The sequence below is a fragment of the Amphiprion ocellaris genome, chromosome 5, assembly GCF_022539595.1.
Source record: "Amphiprion ocellaris isolate individual 3 ecotype Okinawa chromosome 5, ASM2253959v1, whole genome shotgun sequence".
Lineage (NCBI taxonomy): Eukaryota > Metazoa > Chordata > Actinopteri > Pomacentridae > Amphiprion > Amphiprion ocellaris.
In genome coordinates this window covers 31,597,627-31,624,441 of record NC_072770.1, presented here as the reverse complement: position 1 = coordinate 31,624,441, position 26,815 = coordinate 31,597,627, and the positions used below count along the sequence as shown (strand labels likewise).

At 40.1% G+C, this 26,815-nt stretch overlaps 1 protein-coding gene across 1 annotated transcript in view; it reads right to left on the bottom strand.

Annotated features, from left to right (window-relative positions):
• The window catches only part of snta1 (syntrophin, alpha 1), a 31,587-nt gene extending 7,437 nt beyond the window's left edge, over nucleotides 1-24,150 (bottom strand). The window contains exons 1-2 of the mRNA XM_055010925.1: nucleotides 23,778-24,150; nucleotides 17,653-17,838 (exon numbers count right to left, since the gene is read on the bottom strand). Coding sequence (XP_054866900.1) covers nucleotides 17,653-17,838; nucleotides 23,778-24,060 — 469 coding nt within the window. The 5' untranslated portion in view covers nucleotides 24,061-24,150. The remainder of the gene's footprint in view (nucleotides 1-17,652; nucleotides 17,839-23,777) is intronic.
• Nucleotides 24,151-26,815: the final 2,665 nt, after the last annotated feature.

Sequence of the window (26,815 nt, the reverse complement as noted above, 5' to 3'; positions counted from 1 at the left end):
GTAGCCAGAGGATCCACTGCCAACGTCCCGGTGCCAGATCCCATAGAACACTGTGAGAGGTCCTCTGGTCCAGGCCCAATGATTCAGAGCATTTTTGACGACGCAAGGGGGACCAACACTATATTAGGCAGCCAGTCATCATACTGTTATGTATGTATATATGTATATATATATATATATATATATATATATATATATATATATATATATATATATATATATATATATATATATATATAAAGACAATCCTAGTTTAACAATAGCATGAGCCTCAGGTAGCTCGCTAAACTGGACAGCTGCCAGACACCTCCAGCCTGAACTGGAATCAGGGAATCTGTGGCCTGTGGTCAGCATCCTAACCTCAAAGCTTAGGGGGTGCCCCATGATTACACATTTTTTGCAGGATATTATCAACTGTTATCATATTGTGACTATAGCCTATTCAGTGCACATTTTTTTAAATGCAGTTTTACCACTCACACAAACGTGTACATACACCTACACACACCACCACCACAGATGGAAACACATGGCCTCAGCACCAGTCCAGTAGGCTGTGGTATGGGTTTAGCAGAAGTAGCCACAGCAAAAGTAAAAATAGCTCGGAGGACATGGCCAGGCAGGAGGCTGAAGACACAGCTCTGGTTTCACTGGGAAGTGTGAAGTGCTCTTCTTGCACAGTACAAGAGGCATGTAGCCAGAGGGCAAGCACAGGAGTCACAGCACAGGACAACAGTAGTGAGAGGGGGGCTTCCACCAGTCCCTAAATAGAGCCTCAGCCAGCCAGCCATGCAGTTATTTTGTTAAAACATCGAGCTGTGAATTAGTGGGATGGCTCCTTCCGTTTTGTGGGTTTATGTCACTACAAGCAGAGCACTAGTAATTTATCTATCATTCATCTATCAGGAGGTGACATTGTGTCTCAGAGATTGGTCAGAGGGTCAAGAGTTGTGCACCTACCTACTCGCTGTCTGTGGACACAGCTTGTTTCATGCCAATTGAAGTAATGGCTTTCAGATTTCACACATAGGTCTCTGTTGTGGAAAAGTGTCATGTTGACCCTTTCAAAGGACGTGACCGCTACAAATGAAACACTCACACAGCTGGCAACTAACACGTGAGAACAGCCACCGAAAGAAGTTATGTATGATAAGCAAGGCGGGAGGTGGTTCACTTGTGATCTCATCCTTGGCACAAAGAGACAATGAGTATTACATTTCAGTGTTAGACTGAGTCATCTCTAGCCATTCTTATGAAAGTAATGTATTATGTTTGGTTCACAGGAGTCTATTTTCAGCGTAATCTGCTAAGTAAAATTCTTGTGCAGTCAGAAAACATAAATAATGCCACATTTTTGTTGCTGATGATTGGTTCCAGCACTACATGCTGCAATTTAAAATGTAAGCATGTCTATAAACTGCACAAGTAACTACATTTATCCACATGTGAGCATTGTACAAAAATGTCAAAGAAATTACTATAGCAACATTTGTGGGGAAAAAAATTCAGTTTCTTTTCCAACATGGTGCCATAAGCATTTAGGGATTACAGTGCATGTCTGAAGGGGGCTTAAGTTGCTGAAGCAAAGGGCATGACCTAAATGCTGAAAACTATAAACATGCAGTATCTCCTCTGAGTCAGCACAATGTTGAGTGTCTTCGAGTTCGCACCTCTTCTTTTGAAAATGTATTCATTCTCAGTTATAATGTCCTGAATCTCTAATCTGTCTAGACTTTCTGTACCTCTCTCTTCGAAGTTGAGGTCATTTCCTCCTCAGTTTGATTTTGGAAGTGAACTGTTTCAATATCTGAAAGCTAAAAAAAATCTCACCATTAAAGATTTCCCTCTCAAATCTATAAAAATCATTAAGGACAAAGAGTCCTTTTCCTGACTTTGGATTAAGAGTACTGAAAATACTCACTCTCTCTCACTCAGTTTCTCTCTTTGCTGATTGAACCGCATTCATTTCATCGATGACATACCAGGATGGTTTCCTGAGGCACACATTAAAGACACATACATTCTGGGATTACAAAAAAACTTGCTCACACACTGACATGGACAAGTAGACGTACAAGCACACATTAGAAGAAAGGCACTAACTTGTACATCCTGATTGAAATCATGCAAACAAAATGTTATGTGGGTTGGATGGAGAGGAATGGAATTTGCACAAAACCAATGGTACCCAACTACAGGCATCATATCAGCACTGGTATTGAAAATGTTACCCAACTCTATAGTCATCCAAGTGAGGTATTTAGGACTTGAGTGTAAAATCCCTTCAATGTACCACCACTGTGCTCTGTGTTCGATGCTCCCCTGATGTTATGTTTTGTGTATTTCTGTAACTTTTCACCTCCCATGACCCTAATAAAATGGAAAGTTCTATAAAAATGCAATTCTCATGTTTTTTCTGGAGAATTTTTCATGTTTACTTGCCTCATTTACTCACACGCACAAAAAAGTGCATTTGTAGACAAAACCAGATGTACTGGGAATGTGTAGACCCAGAATGCGTATCAAGCAGTTAGGAACCAATATGTACCAGCTTTGAAGTAGCTGTCAGCTTGCATACGTAATGTTTCATGGAAATGAGCTTCTGTCCATTTGTTCTTGTGCCAACCCACTGATGTTTGTACCACGAGGTAGCCAACTGCTTCCTTGTTGCTGGACTAAGGCCATTCAAAATTGATGTGGTCAATCTCAATATGGCAGGCTAGGCCATACGACTACGGATGGAAATGGGATTGGATACAAAATTGTTTCAAGTGGAAGCCACCGTAGAAGGTCTCTTGAACCCTGAAACTATACTAAGAGCTGCAAGACTTTTCAATCAAGTCTGTGAGTGGCAGCATAGTGCAATCAGATAGAGACGGACTGGTACTTCAGTGACAGCTATGTGGTAAGGACGCCTCAGTCATGCAACTAGTGTGACATTGAATAATACAAAAACTTTGCAGAAAAAGAGTGCACACAAAGCTCAGGCATGGCTGAGGTGCTGATATCTGGCAAATAAACAGATTTGTATTCCCAGTAGTCATTACGCTTCATTATATAAGGCTGAGTTTATGACTCTGTTTCATGCTGCACGAACCGCACAACAGAATAGTTTGGGAGAAAACACCAACCACAGCAGGTATAAGGAGATTTTTACTTTTGTAAAGGGGCTTTACCATTCTCCAAAAGGGGATGTGGAAATGATCATGGTATTTCCCAGATTAGAATTGTCAGGCATTAGCTGTAGCCCCACATAAATCGTCCGAGATAGCTTTCAAACAGAGTGGTGTATTGTAAAGAGGGGGTGAGAGGCATGGAGAAACGGAATGAACAACACGGAAAAGAGACAGACAGGAAGAAAATGAAGATCAGGAGTAAGAAAAGAGAAAATGAAAGAGTGAGACAGGCATACAGACAGACCGAATATACAGCTAAGCTCAGCCAGCAATGTTGCCATGAATACCAGCGGTGGCACATTCAATACAGAGCTAAAATTAGCTGAGATGGCACTGTTATTACTTCAGCTTATCTGGCAGCCAGTGAAACTACTTTTGTAATGCGTGTGTGTGTGTGTGTGTGTGTGTGTGTGTTTGTGTGTGCGTGCACATGTGGTGTTTCTTAGCTTTTTCTGCTGGATCTGCCACTAAGCTTTTCCTGCTAAAGTCTTTACTTTTACATTGAACCCCACAAATCCTGACTAGACATTTTCAGCCAATTCAATTTTGATACAATTCACTTAACTGAGGTCTGAAAAGTTTCAGTTTCAAACTGTGCTCAGTCAATACTCACCATTGTGTTCATTAGCTAATAAACATACATCAACCCGTCCCTCCCAGTCCCCCGGATGCCGTCTTCTACAAACACTGTAGAAGTCTTAAACTACCCGTGTCAAATCAGAACACCAGCAGCTTGATGTGTTAGGCAGTTACTAACACGTTTCTTGACTTGGCAGTCAAGAAGCGACATCAGCTTGTCAGAGACCAAACAATGCACTAAAGTTAAATACCAGCCTGTCCTCCCCCCCTCCTGATTGCTGGTTACTGTGGGAGCAGCTGGAATGTCATTGGCCAGTCAGCGACCTCAGAAGCATGCTGTTGGCTGTGTAAACCATGTCAAGCAAAGAATGTCCCAATGTTACACTGCCGAGGAAAGATGTCTTGGGCCAAAACAACGGCATAAATAATTTAACAAATCGTAAGGAACTCTTGCTGCATTAATTCAGTACATCAAGGTCAACTGAGGTAAATGAGAAAAAAAAGAAGATATTTCTGAGCCCATTTCATAAGCCTTCCAGTCATACATAAGACACAGACAAAGATGGCTTTCATGTTTTGTAACAGTTGACATAGACTGTGCAAAATAAGATGAAACTATATATGAGGAAGTTGATAGATTCAGCATTGTTATCAGAATGTAATCAGCAATGTTTTAGCTTATTTCATATTAGCATATAGAGGACTCACAAAGCATTCAGACCCCTTCTCCTTTAGCATACTTTGGGCCTCTTTTGAGTAAATGAAAAGCTTAACACCATGTAAACACAAGTGACATTTTCAGGGCTCCAGTGTGCAACCATTTCAGCTGCACATGTGACAAAAAAGCTCAGAAGTGTGATAAACAATTTTTAATGGTTGCACTTATCGCTCCAGACATTTGTCTCTGCCCATGCAGATAAAACCACTAAATGGTCTGACATTAGAACACCTTACTTCAATCTTTTCACTGTGATTTTTGGCCACACACCTGTCTGAGTTATGAGCTGCAGTAACTGAGTGGGGACTAGAGGCTTCTCTGTGCTCAGCTGTCTCAAAATGTATACCAGTGCATGTGAGGTGTTTAGGGACCCTTTGTAAAATGTACTGATGCATCTGACACATTTAGGCAACATCAGTAATTACAATGTCTACTGACATGTGTCTGCATGTGTGGCATTCAGGGTACATACGGTAAACAGTAGCTGTAACTCAGGATTCGGATAAACTGTCCACCTCTAAACTGTATGAGTCTGTACATGCACATCAGTCACGCCGTGCCGCCCACACCACAAGGAAATTTACAGCCTGTGGAAAAACACTGAGATATGATAAACGACCAGCATTGTGCATTGCGTTTATTGTGGCAAAGTATGGCTGGGAACAGTGCTTTTGCTCTCACAGCATCAACGTTTCCAACTGAAATGTTTTTAAAAAAAAAAAAAAAAACAAAAACTCATCCTCTGCCATGAATGGAGCAGTGAGGAATCAAAAATGATAGTAAAATTTAACATTAATACTATAATATAACCAAACAAACAAATGCCTATGAAAAACATGTTAAATGTAAAAAAAAAACATTGATTTGTATTGATTTGTGTTATTATTGTTTACCAATAACTGATTTGTATTGATTTGTGTTATTACTGTTTGCCAATAATCATTACACATGGGAATCGACTAATAAGGTCATGTCTGCAATGTATTATTTAGTGCTAACAGGCTCAACAAAAAAATTTGGATGCACCTAAATGAAAGTGCTTGGTGCACCAGTGCAACCAGTGTCTAAGATGTTAGGCAGCGGCCCACCACAAGCACCAGCAAATGACAGCCCCCTAATTTTCATTTATTTGATCGAGAAATTAGTTGTTAGGAGCATGGCTTCAAACAACAGTTCACATTATATATGTAATTTCTGCGATTGCTAATATCAATATACTGGTTAATGCTTGAAGGCCTTATTTAAAAACTGCAGATGCTATGATCCAAATCACAATCCTGAAATGGTCAAAATGACACTATAGCAAAAAAAAAAAAAGACCAGAATCATGTTTCCAGTTCTACACTGTGGCGTTTGTGCCCATTCTGAGGCATGTGTGCATAGGTGTGAATAAAAAAAGTGCATGGCAATGACTCGTTTTGGTAATCTGTCAGGTCATGTGCAGTTAATAAATGCCAGCTTTAAGTATCCCCAGTGTTTCACTGATTAATGTGCGTCTCCTTCTGGCAGCATTAGCCTGGCAGGGAAGACTTCCCCTGTTCTGTATGATTTAGATAAGTTCATCATTCCTATAGCCCATCTTATTAAAATCATGGATTAATGCCAGCATTGGATGGTGTTAGGTGTGGTGTGAGAGAGGCTAAGAGAGAGAAAAAGGGCAGAGCACAGTGAACCACACTTTTAAACTAATTCACATACTGCTAAAGCACAGATTTGATTACTTTGCATAGTGTGTCAGGAGAGTTAATTATCCTAATTCAACAAAGTGAGAGTGAAGGAAACTTGAACAGGATCTGGCAGAGGACAAAAAAAGAATGAACAGAAGGTCCGGCTGCAGATATTTCCACTTCACGTTCCATCTTTTCATTTTCTGTTTCTGCACGACACGTAAAGAAACTCAATTTTCCATCTATAGGTTTGTGTAGAGTTTCCCCGTGTGATTCAAAGTGGCAGCTTGCTGTGCAGCTTATCAACCTTGTTTACAATTCATTTTCATTTGTATTGAGGCAAATGAAGTGCTTTTACCATCAGCTTCTTCATTTTAAATAACAGCGGGCTTGGAAAGAAAAGTTTAGACAGGCTACTGCAAAGTAACACAGAGTACCAAAAAATTGTGAATAACAGACTTAAATTTAACAACAAGTTAATGTTATTTTGGCTGGTGCATTAGCAGTTTTCAGAAATGCTGAAAAAAATATTCATTTGTTTTGTTTAAACATGCCTTTATGCACATATATTTTATCTTGTTTATTTATTTATCTTTAAAAAAAAGTAGCATAAAAACCCATCTTCCCCCCATCCATCCACGTGCTGCACAATACTGCGAGATGGTTCAGTGGAATCTGAGTTTGTAATGAAGAGAGAGTGGCACTGAGACTGGGGCTCCAATTTATCAGGGGCCCAGGATCAGGGCAGAGGGGTTCAGAGGGGGCTTGTTAAGCAAACTTGACGCCACAGAGGGAGAAAGGGTCTGAGGGAGATTTGTGATTTAATAAAGCTATGTTATTTTGCCGGTTAATCCATTCCCTTGCTGAGAGTAAGCAGAATGTCCTTACGGGCCAGCAGCTCTGAAGGAAAGAGGAACCGAGCTTTGTGTCCACACGGTTAGAGGTTTCACAGCAGGGATACACACCATGGACTCAGAACAGAAACAGCAATAGAACGACCAGACTTCAGCGGAAGATGATTGATGCGGACTGATTGCTCTCTGATTACATTAAGTGGCATTTTGATTGAAATACACGCACCAGAAACAACTTCGATACTCAATGGCTGCTTCTATTTGAGGTTTCTGAGAGTAATGCATAGAGGAAGCATGCGTGTATCACAAAAAAAGCTGCTATTTCAGTATTTATATTCCCTTTTCACTTTAACCATACATAACCATGAAAAACAGAGGCAAGGGGAAAGGAAAAATACCCTGGCATGACACTACTATATTTAATACATGTACCACTCCTGTGCATTTTTCCAGATAACTTTCATTTAAAAGGAACACAATAAGTCTTTGGCAAGGAAGTAAAAATGTTCAACTTTCCTTGGGGAGGGCTACATTTGTGAGTGTTTAAAGAACTGGGGCAGCAGATGGGTGGGATTTATTTCTCACAAAGTACAATAACAACACACCTTCTTGTGTCCTGGGAAGACCCACACCTGAAGACTCTACAACAAACATAAAGTATTTTCACAAGTACAACTTGGCCCAGATCTGGGGAGTAGATCGGAGTCCTAAATGAAAGGAAATTTAAACAAGGATTGAAGACCATTGCAGGTAAAAGGGGGGGCATCATCAACTTATCTAGGTCAGTCTGAAGAAGGAATATGGAACCACATATTCTAACACTGCTCTCAGTAGTAGGAACATGCGCTTTCACAAAGTCAGCATTATTTTTAGATACACCAAGTGTGCTCAACTTTGTACAATGTGAATAAGGTGATAAGCTAAAGTAGCAATAGACAAGTTTTTATTTTGCTTCAACTCATCATTGTGATGTAAATGCTGCCTGCACAATGTAATGGCTATACAGTGACACCTTTGGCATTTAGACTTGTTCCCTGTCAGCCTCACTTTCACTATGCAATTCTGTGTGGATACAAAACCGCCCTGGAAAATGAAGGCTCGATTTATAAAGTAACTGCATTTACAGTTGTACAACCAAAACAGGAAGAGGATAGCAATTTAGTTTTCCCTGATAGCTATCGGTAGCTTTCCCCTGGTAGCTGAATTGGCGGATGGTGGAACAACCAGACTAAATGTGGAAATTCCACCAGGCAAAAGAAAAAGAGCCCCACTGTCAGAGGAGGCAAAAAAGGCGAAGGGGGAGAGTGATGGAAAGTGAGGCAAAAAAACGAGTGAACCTGGGACAGGCAGACACGCAATGGAGAAAGCTCCGGGACTTGAGAAGGTTCAAATCAGACATTCAGATGTCATTATGTCCACTCGATAAGCAACCAAACTAGTCTTCTTATGAATACAATCTGGTGTTGTACTCACCTTTATCATAGCATTGAGGTTGGTGTTACTATTTTAAATTGATATTCTTTTTGTTGTTTCTTACTTTGGGCAATAGGCAGGCTATTAGCAGTAGCCTTGTTCCTACTTACATCCTAGGTGGTGTTCATTTTGTGTTCTGTTGTTGGTAGCTGCAAGGCTTTAAGGAAAGCGAAAGTGATCCTGTCCTTGCAACTGCAATACCACCTGGAAACCTTACAAGAGACTCAAAAAGTTGTGTGTTGCTAACTTAAGTTGATTTTTGTATGTCTTTAGGTCTGTTAAGTCCCTTTTGGTACAAAATGTACAGTGGTGAAATGTAAGCAGACAAAAACTGACTAGTCATTTTCATCTTATTTGCTACTGCACACTGAAAAATGTACAGACTCATGAATAGTTTCCACATTTATTCATCTTGAATAAAATGAAATGAATGACAGCGAAAGAAGCTCTACCTCTAAATGAGATCCCGGAATGCACAACAATCAACTGAACCACAAAAATTGAACTGAATTTCAGGTTGTTCCCAATTATTGCAGGCTACTCGGTGTACTAACCTGCTCTACAAACCCTTCCACATCTAGATAATAGTACACCTTCAACTACAAGAAAATCTATTATCTCTCTGCTATTATATGTCACTTGCAGAAAAGAGGAGAACAAAGAGAACAAATACGAAATAGGTAGTAAGAAACTGGAGGGATGAGGGATTCAGTGAGGGTACAGAGGGAAGAATTATTTTCAAAGCAATAATTATTCTGTCACACTAGCAAGAGCCAGAAAGTTTGATTAGGTGAAAAAGTATATGCATATTATTGGCAAAACCATACACTTTGTTTAAAACAGGGCAAAGACAGCCCTGTTAAAAGGTTACTCCAATCATGCATGCACCCTCGTTCTTATTAACACCAGTTGGATTCACTCAGTTAAGAATCTGATAAAATAGTCATGTTTACAATATGTGCAAGAGTTGTTCACAGGTTCATCAGCAAACCATCCATATGGTCCACATTGCCACATTTCACATTCAGATGCACTTTTCAATTTTCAATTATATTTGACAGACAGGTCAACTTAAGAAAAAAGGAAAAATAAAAAAGGGTGTTTGAAATCCAGAACTGTAAATTGGCCTTCCAATTTTAAGAGAAATGGTTTTATTTGCAGTATTGCCTAATGGACACTATGGTGCACGTTTCCAAAAGACATGTTTCATTAGGTGACAGTGAAATACAGGAATGCCTGAATCTTTGTCGAAGCACAGTCGAAAACTTTCACAATGTTAAGGAAATAAGACCTCAAGTCCTTCTATATCCCAATGTACCATTTCATTGCAAAAAATATCCCAGAAGAGGGTGTGCATTCCTAGAGTAACCAGTAACACAAAATGAAGAATCAAAAGGCAAACTGGGACGAACGCTCTCAACAACAGGGCTATGCTGCTGCTGTTGCCACCCACCAGATGAATAGATTAGCTAATACACAAAAACGCCAACTATCACATCTCTGACTGGACTGATGCAGTTCAGCCAAAAGACAACCACCTGAGAATTTGCAGTTTGAAACTGTGAATTAAGAAAATCTCACTTCTAGCTGGTCCAAAAAAAGACACTGGTCACCGTCTGGATCAGGAGGACAGGGAGAACTCGTATGTGTGAGCGAAGATTCATGTGCAAGTGCATGTGTTTGCATATATGAGCACAATCTATTTAAAGATTTTATTGTGTGTGAACTAATAACTGGGCTGATGGATATGCTGCTTCAGTAACAGAACCTGAACTTACACAGAAAGAACTTCAGTCAAAGAATGAATAGTACAGAGAGTCTCAGGCAGCAGCACGCTGTGTCCCAATGAGCAGCTTTGAACCTTACTCCCCAAAGTCATTATATTCCATAAATCACTCACTTAACCATACTTGAATCAGTGAAGGAAGATAGAGCGCGAGTATATATCTCTGCTGGCCTTGCTTAAAAATACTATGATATGTATCTTCTTTTGAGGGGCTACATTCACACATGTCCTTGAAGAGCTTGATTTGCAGATAAGAAATATGATTTTTTTAGCCCGCAAATTGTAGCCCGAACTGCTCGTCTGCACTCTAAAGCTTTCTGAAGGACTGCACTGTTCGAGTTGTACTTTTAGTAATAGCCTAAGTAATATTCATTTAATATAAGGATAATGTTCTTCAGGGACCAGCTGCATAACCAAAGCTAAATGGGTGTTGTTTAAAAGAGACTGCATGCTAAAGTTGAGGGCCAAATTACAACTTGTATGCAGTACAAACGCACCCAGTTTGACTTCCAGTGGTCCTGTTTGCAAAGCACCAGATAGCACATTCATTGATTTCCATGCATACAGAAAAGAACAGAAACTGCAGAAGAACATACTGTAGTTTGAACGCAGAAAACACTGGATCTGAATTGCGAATGCTACTGATCAGAGTTTCTACTTTACACTGGGAGAACACCTAATCCCAAATTCACCACTACATAATGTAATGGAACCTCTAGTCTCCATTACAAATGCAGTTAAAGCATTTGATATAGAGATATACAGAGAGGTGCAAGTTGGTTGCATGTGTGTCAGAGAGAGCAACAGAGAGATTAGGTTTGGGGTAAGCTCTTGTTTGAGAACGATAAGGCAGCCTTCCACAAATGCTTATCACAAACACAAATGTACTCCCTCAACTGAAGTCTCAGCTCAAGCAGTCCTGAAACACATCCCTGCTTTGCGCATATGGGATGTTCACCCTTGGCCAGTTTTAAAGCAAGTATTATTTGAAGGAATGATGTAGTGAGTGTAGTCACATTTATTAAACAAAGTCATGGCAGTGGGCAAGCTCTGTGTCCACTGGGTTTTCTTAAGAGGTAATGGAACTCACAAAATATAGCTTGCATGACAGGCACAGACTAAACAGTTCAGCAACACATAACTCAACAGAGGCTGTCACTAATAATTATCTCTTGGTTCCTGGCACATGTGATACTGTGTAGCCAATGTGGCTAAAAATGCTCACGCATTCTTGTAAGATGCTGCCCTGTGGTTAAAGATCAGATAAAGAGGACGCCCTCACACTTAAAACTGCCTAAACTTGCATTTTTGATTACATGCATCTGAGTTTTAACACACTGCTTTTACTAGAATAAAAAAAAAAAACCTGCATGCCATTTTTAGTGACATATATAGCATACAGAACAGGTGCTTTGAATCATTGAGCAATCAACATGATCATAGAAACAGATCCCATAGAGAGGTAATTCATGGCCAGCAATGTTCATATGTCCATGGTCTAGGAATCAGCAAATCAGAAAGATACAGATTTAAAAAAAAAATAAAATGCCTAACGCAAAAATTCAACTTAAGAATTAACAATTTAGAGACCGGTCTTTGCTAAATTATCTTTCTATGTGTTCTGGCTCTATGTTCACATTGCTTACCCTGTGAGCTCTGTGAGTGGAAACACCTGTCCTATGCCACATGGTTTTTTTTTTTCATGAGGAAGGCAAAATGTGACACAAAGTTGAGCTATAGAGTTAGAAATAGAAACAGTGCATCTTAATTATTAGTGTGCAGCTCTCTCTAACATCATTAGTCATTACTGCAGTGGAGAGAGATAAACTCCAGCCTAAGAAAATTATGATAAGATTCACTTTCAAGCAAACAACGTATCTTTTAAACAAACATATGTCATATGACTGTGTGTCTAAATGCAGTTAAGCAACAGGATTACAGCCAGCTTTCTGAAATTAGCAGATTTTTTAACTGTCATATAAACAAGAGAGTTGAATCAGCTGACAGACAAGTATGTTTGTACTCAAGTTTTTGAGTAACCAGATTACTGCAGTGCATATAAATAAACTATCTTTCTGTATTATTCAGGCTAGTGAGATAACATATGTCAGCAGATGAAATGTTTTTTTGTTTCAAATCGCTGTAAACCAAAAAAAATCTGCCTGCCAAGCACAGTGAAAAGATTAGAAAGTTTTATCTTCTGTTTACATCAGCAAATTTAGTAATATTGACATATTGTTGCTTCACAGAGTAACATTAACATTTGCTTCAATCTTATTTTGGCTTTAAAAGTAGCATGCCTTACACAAACACACCGGACTTTGTACAACATGAATCAATAGTTCATGCTTATTGACCAAAAGCCCAGTAGGGATGACAGAAATCAGGAGACTTGACACAGCTAACAACACATGTCCAAAACATACACCCTCCCTGCTAAAAGAAATTTAGACAAGGGAAAGACTGCAACCATAGAGCTGCCATAACTAAGCCTACTTAATCCATGTGTGTGTGTGTGTGTGTGTGTGTGTGTGCGCACTGAGCCTGAGCACAACTACCTTAATGAAAAGGAGAGGACAGAGAGAACCTGCAGTGTCCAGAAAAGTCTTGGCAGAGGCGACTAGCTCTCTCTCATTCTGTCCCTCGCTGTCTCTTTTGCACACATATATTTGCACAGACACAGAAAATTGTGTCCCTTTGGGTATTCAAGTTCTGCTGAAATTCAGGCTGACATTAAGCTAATACCCGCACCCAGAACAAACATGGGCCCAACCGCACGGAACAAGAACGTCAAACCTTCCAATCGTGCCAAGGCCAAAATGTACTTTTAATGGCAGCTTTCAGTCTTTTTGGGTGCCGAGTGGGGAGAGTTTCCCACACGGGGATTTTCAGTCATTTAAGAATATAGACTATAGATCAGAGCTGTATCTTTACTGTACTCTGGTATGCGAGAGAGGAATTTAAAAAAAAGTTTCACCACAACCTCCATCAGACAAGCACAATACCATGAATGACATTGAGGACGAACTGCCTGGGACTAAACAACCTCTCTATGACAGCAGGCCTGTCTCAGTCTCAGTAATACAAACTAGGTTGATTCAAGCATACCATGGCCCTTAACCACTAAACTATATGACCAAGAGTCCTCCAGTAGTAACCCAAAGTGCTGTACTAATGCAGCAGTTGTTCAACATGGATCATCCCCACCTTACTGATCACTTGTTCGATTGTTTACTTGTTTGTGCTGGTATAATTATGACATTCTGCTTGGCCTGGCACCCACTGGCCCTGTCGTAAAGATGGTCTAAATTTGTTGTGGAATAGGATTAGAACACTGGAAAATGGAAAGTTCAAGTTCACTTTTGTAACATTCATTGGAACACTTTATATCTGTTCAGTTACTATGTGCCCTTTTCCTTGTCCATCACTGTGACGGATGGACTGTTACATTCTTCTCCTGCACTACAAAACATTGTGTACTAGCACTCTGATTCTCTGGATACATGGACAGCACTCGCACATACACACACTGACATATATCTGTCCCCTATGAAAAAACCCACACACAACCTAGCCTCCACATTCACTTACCTGGGTGTTCTGACCTGTCCTCCGCAGCCCATTTTATCCTTCCTTTCTGCTTAGCATCTTGTGCACATGTATGTCTGTGTAAATTTTCACGTGTGTAAGCATGCACAGAATGTGGTTGTGTACTTTCTTTGTGTGCCTGCTTTCCTGTCAGACCTTGGTTGCCCGGGGAACAGCTCTACTATTGAACTATCCCTACCCCCCCACCCTTTCTTTCACACACACACAGACATAGACACACACCCAGTTTTATACCTTTGTGTGTGTGTGTGTGTGTGTGTGTACATGCGGTAGTGAAACAGGCATTGTCTTGGCTGGCAAGTTGGTTGAAATGATCGATGTGTTTTCAGTTACAGGAGACTCCAAATAAAAATTGGGCATAAACACAGCGGGACAGTTGACGGACCAGTGATATACACTGTTGCTCATCCATGTGTCATATGACTGCAGTGCCTTAGATTAATTCTTATTTTTTCACTTCATGTTTGTTGACTTTTGCTCCACAGAGCCATATCTTGGTGATTCATTATGTTCTCGCAATTAATATTTTACAAAATTGAGATGTAAAGCTTACTATTGATTGTGACAGCAACTGCAAATGAGATGTGTGACTGGGAGAATGTTGAATCACCCTATTCCCCTCTCGTCCCTTCTATTCTATTCCCACATAAAAATACAGGGACACTTTCTTATACATTTAAAGGTACAGCAGCATCACACACACACACACACACACACACACACACACACACACACACACACACACACACACACACACACACACACACACACAGGTATGGACGCAACACATGTGCTCACACAGCCATACAGAAATATGCACAGTCAGGCTTTAAATGTCACTGGGAGGAAATGAAGGCAGCTGTGCTTTTATGGTTTCATCTGGTCTGTTATATCTATCTGACCCTGTCATATCCCCTCTCCTGTACACACTCATTGATTATTCCATCATCATTTTGATGTAAGGTGCGACAGTAAGGTGAAGTAAGCCTCTAGTTGTTTGTTTTTTTTTCAAGCAGACTCACTATGCACAGAAGGTTTTTACACACATTCACACTCACACCTAGGAGCTGCCGGGTGTTGCCCTTTCCCTGCACTGTTGGCTGCTAAGCAACTGTGTGGCCCATTAAAATTAGAAGATTTATTAAAAATTGATAAAATGAACAACTGTAATACTGTTTCCAGTTGTGCCACATATGAGCAACTGGGAACCTTTAACCCTAACAAAAATGTATCAAATAAGCAGTTTTGTTGTTTTCTAATGGTTTTATCTTATGCATGTAGACACTTTTGCCAGTGCACTCTCAATTAGAACACACAAAGCAAAGCATGCTTCAGCTTAGCTGTACTGCTACAGCTATAAGGCAATGCTTGGTATAAATATGTTGCATGTCCTGCTGCAACAATCAAACTGCATTAAAATGAGTGAACAGATATCTGCTATAACGCAAAACATTTCTTTGTCTATGCCGAATGGTTTATAATATAGCTTCCTTAAATGTTGTGACACTACCTATCTGACAGATTCAAGCATTACTGTTCACATATTCCTGATATTTTAATGTGATGGAGGCAGTTTTTCCTTGATCTCAGTCAAGGCCGTCTGTGTTATGAATTTCACAGAACGCTGAAAAGTGCCGTGAGCATAGCAGTGGTGGCTGTTTGTTGCTGTGCACATGCTAGAAAGACTGTTACCATGACCTTTAACATTGTAGTGGTGCCAAGAAGGAGTTTGCTTCTGACTGTGTTTCTGAATATCTTGATAAAATGCCAAAACCAAAATAAACACTGCGCTTGAACTTCATGTCATCTGTATTTACAAGTATTTTTACAATGCGCAAATAGCTCTGAAACTAAATCTAAATCTCAAAAACTGCAGCTGGAAAGCGCATAGCCCTGAAGTGTTGACCAAAAACTTTTTTTTTTTTAATTTCGTCTGCTCCCTAAAAATACTCCAAAGCTTTCTCACAACAGATATGCATCCATGCATCCTGCAGTTCTCCAATCTCCAGGTCAGATGGATGTACGCACAGACACAAGCAAAGAAATCGCTGGACATCAAAAAATGCCCATGCACACACACACACACACACACACACACACACACACACACACACACACACACACACACACACACACACACACACACACACACACACACACACAGACAGACACACACACACACAGCCCACTCCCCTCAGTGAGCCTCAAGCTTCTTTCGTCTCTTCACTCCTCTATCAGGTCCTCAGGGAAAGGGAAACCCATGAAATGATTCCTGACATGACGGATCACAGAGCAGCGATGGTTGAGCCGTCTGATATCAACACTTTTCTGCCTGACTGTGGACAAGTAAGACAGGGGGATTTGCAATGATTTCCCCTGGCTGCAGCTCTAGCTGGATCTGCTCTGCTGACTGAAGTTACGGAAGCTAGCCCACTGTGCAACTTAACCCATAGAAATACTGTGACATGGCAAACTGGTAATTCTTCTCCTTCATATAGTATATTTAACCTGCTTTGAAATCGCACTTTTTGGTTTGAAAAAATATAACTGTTTTTTTTTTTTTGTTGCACTTGCCGAAGAGAGCACAAATGAGGTTTTCATCTTTAAGTATACACCATGCATCTGCAATGCAAGGTGTCTGACTCACATCACTGAAAATAAATGTTAGCCTCTGTTTAGAATCTGATGGGAAGCTGTTTTTCAAAACACGGACTTTGAATTTACCAATCAATAGATTAAAAAAACAAGAACAAAACAAAGTATAAAGTTTTATGGCAAATACTCTTTTTCAATAAAAGCATCCAGTGCAAAACCTTGCTTAATCTTTGTCTTCAGACATTGTGTATTTTTGGTGAATTTGCAATTCAGCCCTGGGATTTAATGTCAGCCTGGAGGGAGATGCCAAATTCCTGTGAAGCAATCATTTCGCAAGAGGAAAGACCCTTTTTAATCTCTTTTGCCTGTCCTCACAACTAAAGATCACATCTCAGAGTCACCTTGTTGTTTAACACGTGCTGTCAGACAGACCCATCCAATTATTCAATCGTAAAGGACTGTGAGATATTGTACATTTGCTCTTGCAGCTCACATAAGAGTGACAGCAAGAGGGAGGAAAACCACCTGCTGAGTCCACTGCAAACTTTCCTATGCATATCAAGTCTTAACCCATAATTTTTCCACAGTTCTAAGCTCTGACATGAATATAACTTCCTATCAGTGTCAAAAGTGTTTGATGTTCAGGCAGACTGCTCATTAGCATGCTGAGATGCTCAGAGGTGTGAGCCACAACAATATTATTGAATCTTGAGTCTTTGGTTTCCTCTTGCTATTTCAGTTCAACTTGTTACTTGGATGTTTCCAAGGAAGTCTGATCAAAGTTCTGATTTAATGAATTTGTCTTTCTCAGCTTGTAATACATTGTCTTTATGTAAAAATCAACCAAGCCTGGAGAAACGCATCAGAGCATATCAAGGTTTCAAATGTTCCCATCATTTCCATCTATGTATCTGTTTGGAGCTGTGGAGTGCAGACGGGGTAAGTGGAAGTGTTCTGTCGTCTTTTTTCTTTTGCTATCCTGAGGATTATATTTTTTAGAAATATGAATGTCGTGTTTCTTTATCATCCATTTGTGACATATTTTGTGTCTTGTGGATAACTCTTAGACTTCTCTCACTTTGCATGCGAACACATTTAGACAAAGCAAAGCCACAACAGAAAGAAGACAATGAAAAGAAGAAAAACTGCAGAGTGTATTCTGGATTCTTTTATTTCTGAATGAGAAATATCTTACCTTCAAGGATGACTTCTTTGCCAGTTTTTTTCAGCGCTTGCACAGCCTCGTCGTGTGTGGCCTCTCGTAAGTCAAAACCATTGACAGACAGTATGGCATCACCAACATAAAGTGCCTCAGTCTGGTCAGCAGCGAGGCCCTTAAAAATTTTGGAGATGAGGATTGGCATCTTGTTTTCCTTGCCACCTGCATGACAACAGAGGAAAATCATGGTGTTGTTTCGCCTTATAATTACGTGACATAGTTACACGCTCACTTTTGCACAGTGCAATCAAAACATTTTGGCCCTAATTCTTTTCACAAAGATTTTGGAATTACATTCTTTCCTACTGACACAATCTACACAAAGTGCAAGTGCCTATGCCAGGAGTGTATTCTCACAAAATCTAAATATGTATGTTTTCTAATACCCTGGCAAATGCAGCACTGGGTGAAAATGTCATTATATTCCATGTGACTCCACAACGGAATATAGTTTGTGAGCTGCAAAACTAGCAAAGCAGCCTCCATTCTACACCTATTATGATTCCAACACTGCACTCCTCATTTAAAGCCACTTCAGTCACCTCAGCTGCAGCTACAAGAGCATATAAGGACAGACAGACAACAGCTATTGCCCTCCTGTACTAACTTCTCTCCCTCCCTTTCTCTCTCTCTCTCTCGTTAAATGAAGGTCAGCTAGTAAGCTGATGGATGTACCTCTTGCTGTGGGCCTCCACTCTTCCCGAGAAATATCATCATTAATGTCAGCTGGGCCAGAGGCATTCAAGCTAGTGAGAAATTATCTAAAAGAGGATTACATTTAATTAATTTTAAATGCATCTTCTTTCCCATTTACCTCATGTGTCTTTCGTTGGAAGCAACCGTCTCGTAATGAAAAACTACTACGAATGTATTCACACTGAGTTGTTACAGAGTTTTAGAACATTTTAGAAAGAGGAATTTACCAGCTTCTTGCCCTCTATGTATCATCAAATAGTTTTTACTGCATGACCAAGTATGAGAAGTGAAGCTATGCTCTGTGCTTATTGAGTTTCTGAATCATGATGTGGTAACAGACATTTAAAAGTGGACATGAGCCTAATATTCATCCAAATCACTCACTTAATCAACTGTTTTGACTCTTTAAATATATAAATTGCAATTTTTGTCACAGGAACATATACAGTACATACATGTGCATTATCATTATTATCAACATTACTATTAAGATCAACATTATTAGGGGCTGACTGATTATCGGCATGATCAAATATCGAATCTGACATTCAGCATTGTTGTGATTAATGGTATCATCCTTTATGTGCACGGTTGCTCTGATGCAGCCACCTCTCTGTATCTGTACTTGATGGACTCAATCTATGTCGAGCTCACAGCACTGTCTGATTGTTACACATTATGAGTTGCAGCCTATCAACCCTGAAAGATAAATGTGGAAAACTTCTCTTTTAATCAAGCATATGTGAAACATGAAGGTTTTGTGTTGGAGTTTCTGTTATCCTAAATTTTTATACCAAGATATCAATTTTTATTACATATGGACCCTAGCAGGGTACAGCTCTTTTGGACTTTCTGTGAAATAGTACTGCGGACAAACCGTTTGTCTGATCAGTACCACCTGATATTCTGACATTTAATTCAAAATAAAAGACTGTACTATGCTATTGCAATCACAAAAATTTAATAAGCAGGACAGCTCTGTTGAAAGAAGTCACCAGCAAGTGATCCTGTGAAAATATTCTACATGGATGAGAATTAGTGGCAGGAATGACATGTACTTGAAAGTTGTTATAAACAGCGGCCTGGAAAACTAAGCACAAACAACAGTGAGACTGAACACAGCCCACCATATTGCAAAAGAAGATTTTCAATGAGGATCATTACACAGAATAAGCTCACAGTCATAACAAATACATATTTACAGTATAATTATTAGCAATGCACTTATTTAATGTAATTAAGATGTAAGCTATAAATACGTGGTTCTGACTGTCAGTTTTAATATGCTGACATCCATTGTCCTTCAAACTCACCCCAATCCAACCTTCCCCAGCTGGCTGTCGGATTAATTCTGAATACTTTCCATTCACAAGTTGATTCTCTAACCTTAAGATTACCTTTGCCCCTACTTAACACTGACATAACTGTTGTGAATTGAATTGCTCTATAATCTACTTTCACTGCATGAAAACTCCACAGTATCACAGCCAGTACACAAACAGCAGATTTATTATCTGAATCAGCTGCATGAAGGGTTTAAAACTTTGGCACTAGCCATTACCTGGTCTTACAGGCAGAAAATCTCCAAATGATTTGCACAAAATTGAGGAGTTAAAAAAAATCTGAACCGCTAAATATTAACTAGCAAAAAAAAAATGAATTAAAATGACACTACACACCACACTTGCAGTGAGAAGCTGATCTGATCTGACCATAAAATGAATGGAATTGAAAACTAATGCAGGGAGGTGTTGTAGATTTCAACAATGACTGCCAGGACGCTGAACTTTGTGCTTCATTAAAACTGACATAGGCTGGCTGCATATCATGCAAACAGCTCGTCAAAGCACTTCCCAATTTGCCAACTGCAGTTCTACCTTGTAAATGGTTTGACAAGAAGGCAAAGGATCTCTGTTTCTTTGTGTCAGTCAAAGGATGATAGTAACACTGGTGTCTGAGTGAAAAGGGGATGACATTGGAGTCAAAACAACTCTGGTATCAAAAGGACAAAAGTACATTTAGATAGTAGCCGCTCAAATCAATACAGAGACAAAATAAGCTGATGTAAACGATGGTTGAAGGGATTTTTTTTTACTTTCTAAACTATTAAATCTGATCTTGGGACAGCCAAAGGAGGTGACAGCCAACAACAGTGACAAGAAACACTCACATTAATCCTTTTACAGCATTATATCACCTTCCTCTTGTTGCATACTCTGAAGTTTCACTCCAGTTTGAAATACCTCCTACTGTCACGACTGCTGAATGAACATATTTGACATATTGTCAAAAAATAACTGCCAATATGTCCCCGACTCCTACACAACCCTTACTCCCTTCCTATTTCTACATATCGTATTTAAACTTTTCATGTCAGACATAGTTTAGGACCTTTCAGCTGGCAGCCTGTCACTCAGCTGACCTGTGGGAGGCAGTGGTGAAGACAAGGTGGAGCCACACATGGCAGGTAAATGAATGGGATTGACTTGTACAACACTGACATGTACCTATTAGGGTAATTTCGTGCTAACGATGTGTTTAGGAATTCAGCATGATCAGCATGTACCTTTATCAAGCTTCATCAAATCAGTTGTGTACAGTACAAATGAACAGTCAACAGATTTAACAGAAGACTAAAAAAAACTCTGCACATATTTCAGATTGCTGTGGATCTTCTAGACAGATAGGTAGATAATTAGATTAAACCTTTATTGATCCCGCAGCTGGGAAATTTACAGTGTAACAGCAGCAAATAGAAAAACAGTTTGAATAAAAAAAGAGAGCAAGGCTACAAGGTGAAAGTGCTAACCACCATGCCACTGTGCAGCCCGAGAGAAAACATTTTTAGTAAAATATATGTGACACTGCATCTGAGCCCTGTTAACTGATCGTCTCTATGAACATCTGAGCTGGTTTCAGTTTGAGGAAGCAAGTCATTTCAGATTTTCACTAAAATCCTATCATTAATTTCAACTTATTAAAAGCTGCACCAATACATACGGACTGTTACGACAATGTCTGGGATTGTTCTAAATGTAAACAATGTCCATTAATAACACTTAGAATTCTGTCCAGGGACTGTTAGTGGTAAAAACCCACCAAGCTCACGCTTTAACGGCTTAGAAAAGAAAAAAAGGTCTGCAGAAACAGGCTCCTCCTTCCTACATTTGACCAGTGGGCCTGTCTAGAGACCTGAAGTCTAGCTTCCTCGTCTTGCCTCTTAAATTTAGCCTTGTGAGTAAAGGTTGCCTTCATGCTCTTCTGCAAGCTGGGGTGGGCTCCCTAAAATTACCACTAGTGGAGTACTCCACTCCCAGCCACATAGCTTTCATCTTTGGCCAATGACAACTGACTGCTGTGGGCTGCTCCTCTCAGCTGTTCACAATGTGGTGTCAGCTAGCCCACAACAACTTTTGCCCTGCTCTTTCATTTGCTTCACCCTTGTGTGCTTCTGACTGACACTTTTTGTATTTCCTCCTTTCCACTCATTTGACCTCTTTGGGTTGCTCCATGTCCCATTTGATCTGTGGCTTGCTCTCTGTGCCTGCGCCTTTCTCTTTCTATCGCTTTGGTATACCCCTCCTCGCTTGCTGCCTTTGAACAACCGACATCACAACAATGTCAAGCCAACAAGCTGCCAGCTATGATTTTGTTTTAATAGCATGCTGTCTGATTTTTCAAAACCACCCATTTTCACAGAGGTGGACATTACATTTATGTCATTAGGGCCTGGCTTTGTTTTGCTGTTGGTGGCAATGGTGGGCTAAAATTAGCACGTCACCAGCAGCTACAACGATGAGCCATCTTTGCAGCACGATGATAATACGAGTTCACAATTATCCATCACATCGACCCTGTGCATCAGCCAGTGGCCAAGCGATTACCTGAGAATACAAATCTGCCAGGAGAAGGAGGCATCAACTCACACACATGCAAGCCCACGCACATACTGCATATAGATATAAGAATGCACGTCCATTATTTATCACAGCTTTTACTGCATTGATGTTTGTTGTGATGCTGTGCATGACATCCCAAGGTGAGCGGCACAAAAGAGTCACAACTTCAACATTATAACCCCAAACAGGTGTAGTTTAACTAATCAAGGAGGTAGAACACTAAATATTGTGGCTATGAAATTATAGACACATCATAAAGCAAGAAAGCTGTGCAAAAAGAGAAAAGAACTTTTGTGGATGTCAATGCAGCATGCTCTACAAAATTTAACAACTTTGACCACCTCTGTGAAATCAAATCAGAACATTTCTCCAACTGTGCAATCACTGCGCTATGCTATCCGTTACATCTTTTGTATTTACATATCTTCTCCAGGCTCAACCTTCCCAGCCTTCTCCACATTGAGATCTCCACACAGATAGCAGCCTGTTGCTGCAGGTCCAGGAAAGAAGACAAAGCAAGGGGCTTTTATGAGCTTTTGCCAAACACAGCACAGGTATGTAAGCTTGGCTTGTAAGATACGGGAAGGTTGTAACCTTTTCCTATTGAGAGGTTTATGGGAGCAACAGTGGTGATGTGCAGGAGCAGTCTATGTGTGCATGTCAGCTGCTCACCTTAGCTCATTGAAAAAGTCAAAACTAATCAGGAAAAAAATAGATTTAAGCTAAATTAACAGTTTAGACACTATTCTGTTACAACAGCAATGAATCTGCTTCTGTCACCGACTGGTCCTCAGAGCCACACCTTTCAGTGACTACTTTTACTGCATCTATAAGAACTATCTGGATACTGTGTAGGGCTTATATTAAGTTTTAGAGCACAAAACAAGTTCAAATAGTGGCATGTTTGTTGCTAACATGCTAGTTCTCTGGCTATAGTTTGGCTCTTGAACCCGTAAATAAAGCACAAAAAGTTGATTCTACTATTAGAACTGATAGTGCAGAAGGTAGACACGTCATTTTATAATTGTGCAAACTTCGCTTAACTCAAAACAGTACTATGCTTTATAGAGCAACGTGTATTTTCCTCCTTATCACACACGAAGCAACTTATTAAAGTCAAACCTCCAGGCTAACGTTGCACAACAGAAGCTAACTAATTGCCATCTCCGGTGACTCCGGGCAACTGAAATGGTTCCCCGTTAAGGTAAGGCACAAGCTTGAGAAAACCACAGCTGTCATTTTATTTCTGAGCAAACAGCAACCCGAAATGTACTGTAAATGAGAATTTGTCTCCACAAAACGTGGGAAAGGTGGAATTTGCGGCACATTAAACGGACTTAACGGTCAGTCTGAAGTTAGCTAACTTAACTGGCTGCGGTGTTTCTACGCCGCCGTTGACAGCAGCTGCTCTCAAAACTCCTCCATAAAACTTGGATTCGCTGACTGTAACTCGCCGTGTGTTAGGTTTTCCGCCGTTTTGTGACACTGGAGCAAACTGTCTGTTACCTTTAATGCTGATACCGAGTCCTCCAACATCTTGCTTGGTAACTCGCACGGTGCGCTTCACGTTGGTGATGGTTTCCGGGACCGGGGACGTGCTGAGGTTCGGGGGGTCTCCGTTGATAGCGCCAGCGGGACTCGGGCTGGGCTTGGCGGGCTCCTCTGCGCCCTCGCCGGGGTTCACGGTGAGCGTGTCCTCGGTAAGTGTGGCCAACACCCGGATCCAGCGGTCCACGGTCACTCGAAGTTCCAGCAGTCCCGTTTTCTGCGCCTTCATCGCGGCAGCCATGTTCAACGCATTCCTGGAATAACTCTAGACGGGCTGGCAGTCCTGTAAAGAGGGGGTGGAGGGCTGGGGTAGGGGGCATGCAGACTCTCCGTCCCCCCTCTCTCCCTCTCCCTCTCTCCCTCTCCCCGGCTACTTTCTCCTCCAGCACAGAGGTTTGATCCAGTAGTAAGAAGTAGGCTAAAGTTAATTGAGGGTGATACGATTAGCAACGGTGTTGACACACACACTCAAAGTTCAAAGAGCTTCTTGTTGGGTCCATCCATTAATCAGCTGTGTGCGGCTGAGTCACACATAATTACGTTTTGATTCATTCATTCATTTATTTATTTATATCGAGTGCATTCAACCACCCGGCCTCAGATCACACATCTCATTTGCCATGTGCCCCAAAAGACACACAAAATCACTGCTTTCATATGTGCAGATGTTCTGTCAGGGATAAAATAAAATCAATATGCTTCCAAAAGGCAGAGTAACTGTTTCCAGAGGAGAAGGCTCACATCAGGCGTGACAGCAAATATTCTTACACTGGGTGTGATGTTAACAGAGTAAAGAAGCCTAAAGCCTGTCAGCTTTAAACAAAGAGGAATTATTTAGATTTATTAGTCGCAAAGACAAACAAACAAAAACACTCTGGCTTTGCCTTGAAAGAGCTGACAAAAATGATGCCACCTCAGTACCATGACAGTTCTGGGCTTTTGCACAACAACTTCTGCATAGTTAAACTGTTTGTGGAAAATAAAGAGCTCCGATCAATAATGAGCAAAAACCTTAATGAAAGGCAGACACAGGACCAGTGAGATGTTCTCTGAAGAGTGATTAGCCCAAAGTTTCTGTCCAGTAGGCACTAAACGAGTTGGCAGGACAGTATGTGGGCTCTGACGAAGCTGAATCAATACTGGACACAGGCCAAAGCCCAAGGACCTGATGTGTCAGACTAGGATTTCCATAAGAGAGAAGAAAAACACTTCAAAAGACCAAAAATTACTGATGAAGAAGTTTGCTGCTGGGTGTCTCTAAAATCGTCAGTCGATATAACATAGCATCGCTGTTTGTGTCTATAATTTGATATTCAGACAGAGTTTTGGAACAAATGTCCTCCAAATGGCATTGTATGCTCAAAGTTCTCTCAGTTTTTCGTTTCTGTCTGCCTCGATTCTAATTGTTTCCATTATTTTTAGTGCACAATATTACATTTTAAACATCAGCTTCTCTGAATCAACTCTGTTTTTTCCAGATTTATTCCTCTTATTTTCATCCACATTCCATCTATTCAATCTATCAATCAATTCGATGTGATTTGCAATAATTCCTCCCTCAGACAAGCCTCCAGTTATAACGTCTCAATTTTTCTTCTAAAAATACACCAACCAAATTTAATGGAAAAGACTGAAAATGCTGTGTAATATATATGTAAAACTGATCTGTAATAACCTACGTCTTGAGCAGTAATAAGCCATTTGCTCTTGGTCTGGACTCCAACTCAACATGGACTAGTGCTGCACTGGCGTGGTGACTCAGCAGAGGTGCACTTAATTGCGCAGAGTAGACATTAACAACATGCGTGAGTCACTCAAACAAGCTGATGAAGCAGTCCAGATTGCTTATGCGCTATTGCATCTGCAAGTAATCCGCCAGCCCCTCAGCTATGTGTGTGGCAGCCCATGTTTGCATCTGCTTCACAGCAGGTGAAATAGCAAAGAAGTTCCAGCACCCTATTTTAGAAAACACTCTTCTGGGTGGGCTGGAGAGAGGGGCAATTTTTACCTTAATGAAAACAAGTTTGGCGTGTTGACTGAAAATTGCTGTCAACCCACACAGATGGTTTAAAGATGCCCATCTGTTAATAAAACTGCTTTACAACAGTTAAACAGCTAAACAGGTAGACGACACCAACATTAACTGCTCATTTGATTTGTAATTAACTCATGTTTACTGTAGTGTATATTGAGACTGTAACTTTATTATCAATAATTGAATTTCTGCACCCATTGACCATAATATTCAGGCTGCACACTGAATATCAAACATAGGTTTTAAAGATTTCTTCCCAGTCTTCTGTCTCCCCCTAGTGATTAAATGGCTTTATTACCTCAACATGTACACACATTTGAATAGCACTGCATTCTTTTCAATATGACATATAACCAGCATCAGTAGTTTCAATTTAAAAAAAATAAATAAATAAATAAAGAAATTCAGACACATTTAAGAAAAGCTTTTGCATGATGTGAGTGGAAAAGGGATTAAGGGCAACAATTTCTGACTTTTTGCTAGACAGGTTGGGTTTTTTCAATCAGAAATAATCTCAAACTGACCTTGTTAAGGAAGACATATGTTTGCGTATACATATAATAATATATGTCATACATAAATTATTCTCTTCAGCACAAGATTAAAGATACAGTTACTGTGTCACTGACTGAAATTAAACCACAACAATCTGTCCCAGGATTAAATGCACTATAGTTATTAAATTCATATCCAACCATATGTCCAGCATGCATTTTTAAACAAAAAAATCTAAATAGTACTGATTTCGAAAAGACAGATAAATATCATTTTATCTCAAGGAATTACCAAAATGAAAGACAGAAATGGCCTATTTTTTTATTTTTTTTTAAATCGAGAAACATTTTGATTTGCACTCAAGGGCAATTTCAGTTGTCCAGCTTGCGAAGATGACATTTTAATTTAAAGTTAGATGAAGAGGTGTCTACTGGGAACTACTCAAGATACAACTATTACAGGTTTT